This window comes from Etheostoma cragini, unplaced genomic scaffold (genome assembly GCF_013103735.1).
Source record: "Etheostoma cragini isolate CJK2018 unplaced genomic scaffold, CSU_Ecrag_1.0 ScbMSFa_3046, whole genome shotgun sequence".
In the NCBI taxonomy this organism is placed as follows: domain Eukaryota; kingdom Metazoa; phylum Chordata; class Actinopteri; order Perciformes; family Percidae; genus Etheostoma; species Etheostoma cragini.
Window position 1 is genome coordinate 5,001 of NW_023267273.1, and position 2,236 is coordinate 7,236.

A 2,236-nucleotide genomic window follows, 5' to 3' on the forward strand; every position below is an offset into this window, starting at 1 on the left:
GAGTGAGGAGGAGGAGGATGAAGATTACCTGATGGCAGCAGGAAGTGTTGTTGGTAAAGGTGAGACTGTTGAAGCAGCGTCTCGTCTCCGCTGCATCTCCTGCAGGACAATAAACCAAAGACTGTCCTCAAGTCCACACAACACACACTGCAACCCTCAAACCTATTCACATGAGACAAAGAGCCTCCTAAGGAAGATACAACTAGACTTAAAACATTAAAAGTTTCCTAAAAACATTCCTACACTTCAGAACTTTAAAAGTACTCTTAAGACAAAGAGTCCTTAATAAGATTAACAGGAACGTTGTATGGATGTGGAAGTTTTTGGACGTGGAGGCGGCGTGGACTGGAAAGTGGTCTGGGCGTGGAGTGGACGTAGACGTACCTCTGTCCTCGTGACCAGTTTCTGCAGCTGCAGCTCCAGCTGATCCAGGCGAGCTGTTTGACTCTGCTGCTGCAACACGTCCTGCTGCCGGGACTACAGACACAAACAGGAAGGAGACTCAGACTCCCAGCATGCTCAGGAAGGAGACTCAGACTCCCAGCATGCTCAGGAAGGAGACTCAGACTCCCAGCAGGTTGAGGAAAGAGACCAATCCCAAAGTCCGGACTCAGACTTTGGTGCACAGTCTCGCAAAATTCCTAAGGTCTTAGGGTCGTCAGACAAACGCACAAAGACAGACACACACACACACACACACACACACACACACACACACACACACACACACAGATCCCAATGTACCTGTTCTGTCTGCTGTCTGTCCTCATCCAGTCGCCTTTGGAGCTGCTCCAGCTGTTGCTCCAGCTGTTGCTCCAGCTGTTTGTTCAGCCAGGGCTGCACGGCGTCTCCGGCGTGGCTCTGATCAGAGACCAGCTGTTGCCCCAGCTGTTGCCCCAGCCGGAGTTCTGTGTACAGGTGGAGCAGCTCAGTGTGTCTCTGCTCCGCCCGATGCCCTCCGGCCTCCACGTGGTCCCACAGCTCCGTCAGACTCTGCTCCAGACGGCCGAGCCGCGCCGTCTCGTCTGGCGCCACCGCCTCCTCCAGCGCCGCCTCCTCCAGCGCCGCCACCGCTTCCTGAACAGAATGTAGTGGCGTTACGTTTACACAGGATGCGAGGTGGAAGCGTGGAGAGACGAAAACGTTAGAAAAAGTTAAAATCAAATATCAAAATAGTTGAAAAAAAGTCAAAAACTGTGACAAATATAGAAAAAGCGTCAACAAAAGTGTATTTTTTGACGGAAAACAACACAAGGGTGAACATGCGTGAGACCGGAGACGTAGTCCTGGCTGGTCTCGGTCTGGACTAAACCCTGGAGTCCGTACCTCTTCTGCTGGGGGATGACTGTAGACCGGCTCCACGTAGGGCTGCACCCCCCCCTCCCCCGACTCCTCAGTGTCGGCCGCCGCCGCCTGGCTCTGCGAGGACAGCAAGCCGTAGACGGAGGACAGACCGGAGACGTCAGAGACCGCCGTCCTCCACTCCGGAAGAACAGACTGCAGACCGGCCGGACCGAACACACACAGACCTGGAAGAGAAACCACGAGAGAAGCTGTAAAACAAAAAAAGCGCCGGCCCTTTAAACCCCCTTGTACGCGCCGGCCCTTTAAATGCAGTCACATTTGAATGCAGTTCTTTAACTTCTTCACCAGATGTCTGCAGTTATTTAAAGGACTCGTTTTAGATTTTAAGCTTGGACAAAAAGCAGAAATGACCGATTTGCTCTGCACTTTAAGTTTGTGTAATTTAACAGTTTTATTGTTATTTGTTTTAAAATCAGGCTTATTGTTAATCTCTAAGCTGTTTAAGTGCGTCTCTAACAGGAAGTAGAAGGTTTCCTGTCAATAAGTCAGCAGTTGTCTCACACACACGCGCACACACACACACACACGCGCGCACACACACACACACACGCACACACACGCACACACACGCTCGGAGCCCTTTAATTACTCTGATGCATTAAAATCTAATAGAATAAAAGCAGAAAGCCGCTGATTTAGAAACGTAGAAGAAGAGACGGAGACGTACTGAAGAGGAGCAGCAGAGGGACGAGGACCACCACGAGTCTCAGGGGAAACCTGCAGGAGAAACACTTAATTATTAATTAATAGATATTAATCCTTTGCTTTCTATTAGAGATTAATAAAGATATTAATGGGTCAATGACGTGACGCCTACGTTTTCTGTCCAATTGCAGTTTCTTGAGCTTAACAGTTCAAAATTTCATAATAA

General features: G+C 49.7%; 1 protein-coding gene across 1 annotated transcript in view; it reads right to left on the minus strand.

Moving 5' to 3' along the window:
- The window catches only part of LOC117940677 (SUN domain-containing protein 1-like), a gene marked incomplete at its 5' end in the record, with an annotated part of 6,978 nt that extends 4,896 nt beyond the window's left edge, over positions 1–2,082 (minus strand). The window contains 5 exons of the mRNA XM_034865877.1: positions 29–99; positions 385–477; positions 745–1,056; positions 1,327–1,529; positions 2,033–2,082. Coding sequence (XP_034721768.1) covers positions 29–99; positions 385–477; positions 745–1,056; positions 1,327–1,529; positions 2,033–2,082 — 729 coding nt within the window. The remainder of the gene's footprint in view (positions 1–28; positions 100–384; positions 478–744; positions 1,057–1,326; positions 1,530–2,032) is intronic.
- Between the last annotated feature and the right edge of the window lie 154 nt (positions 2,083–2,236).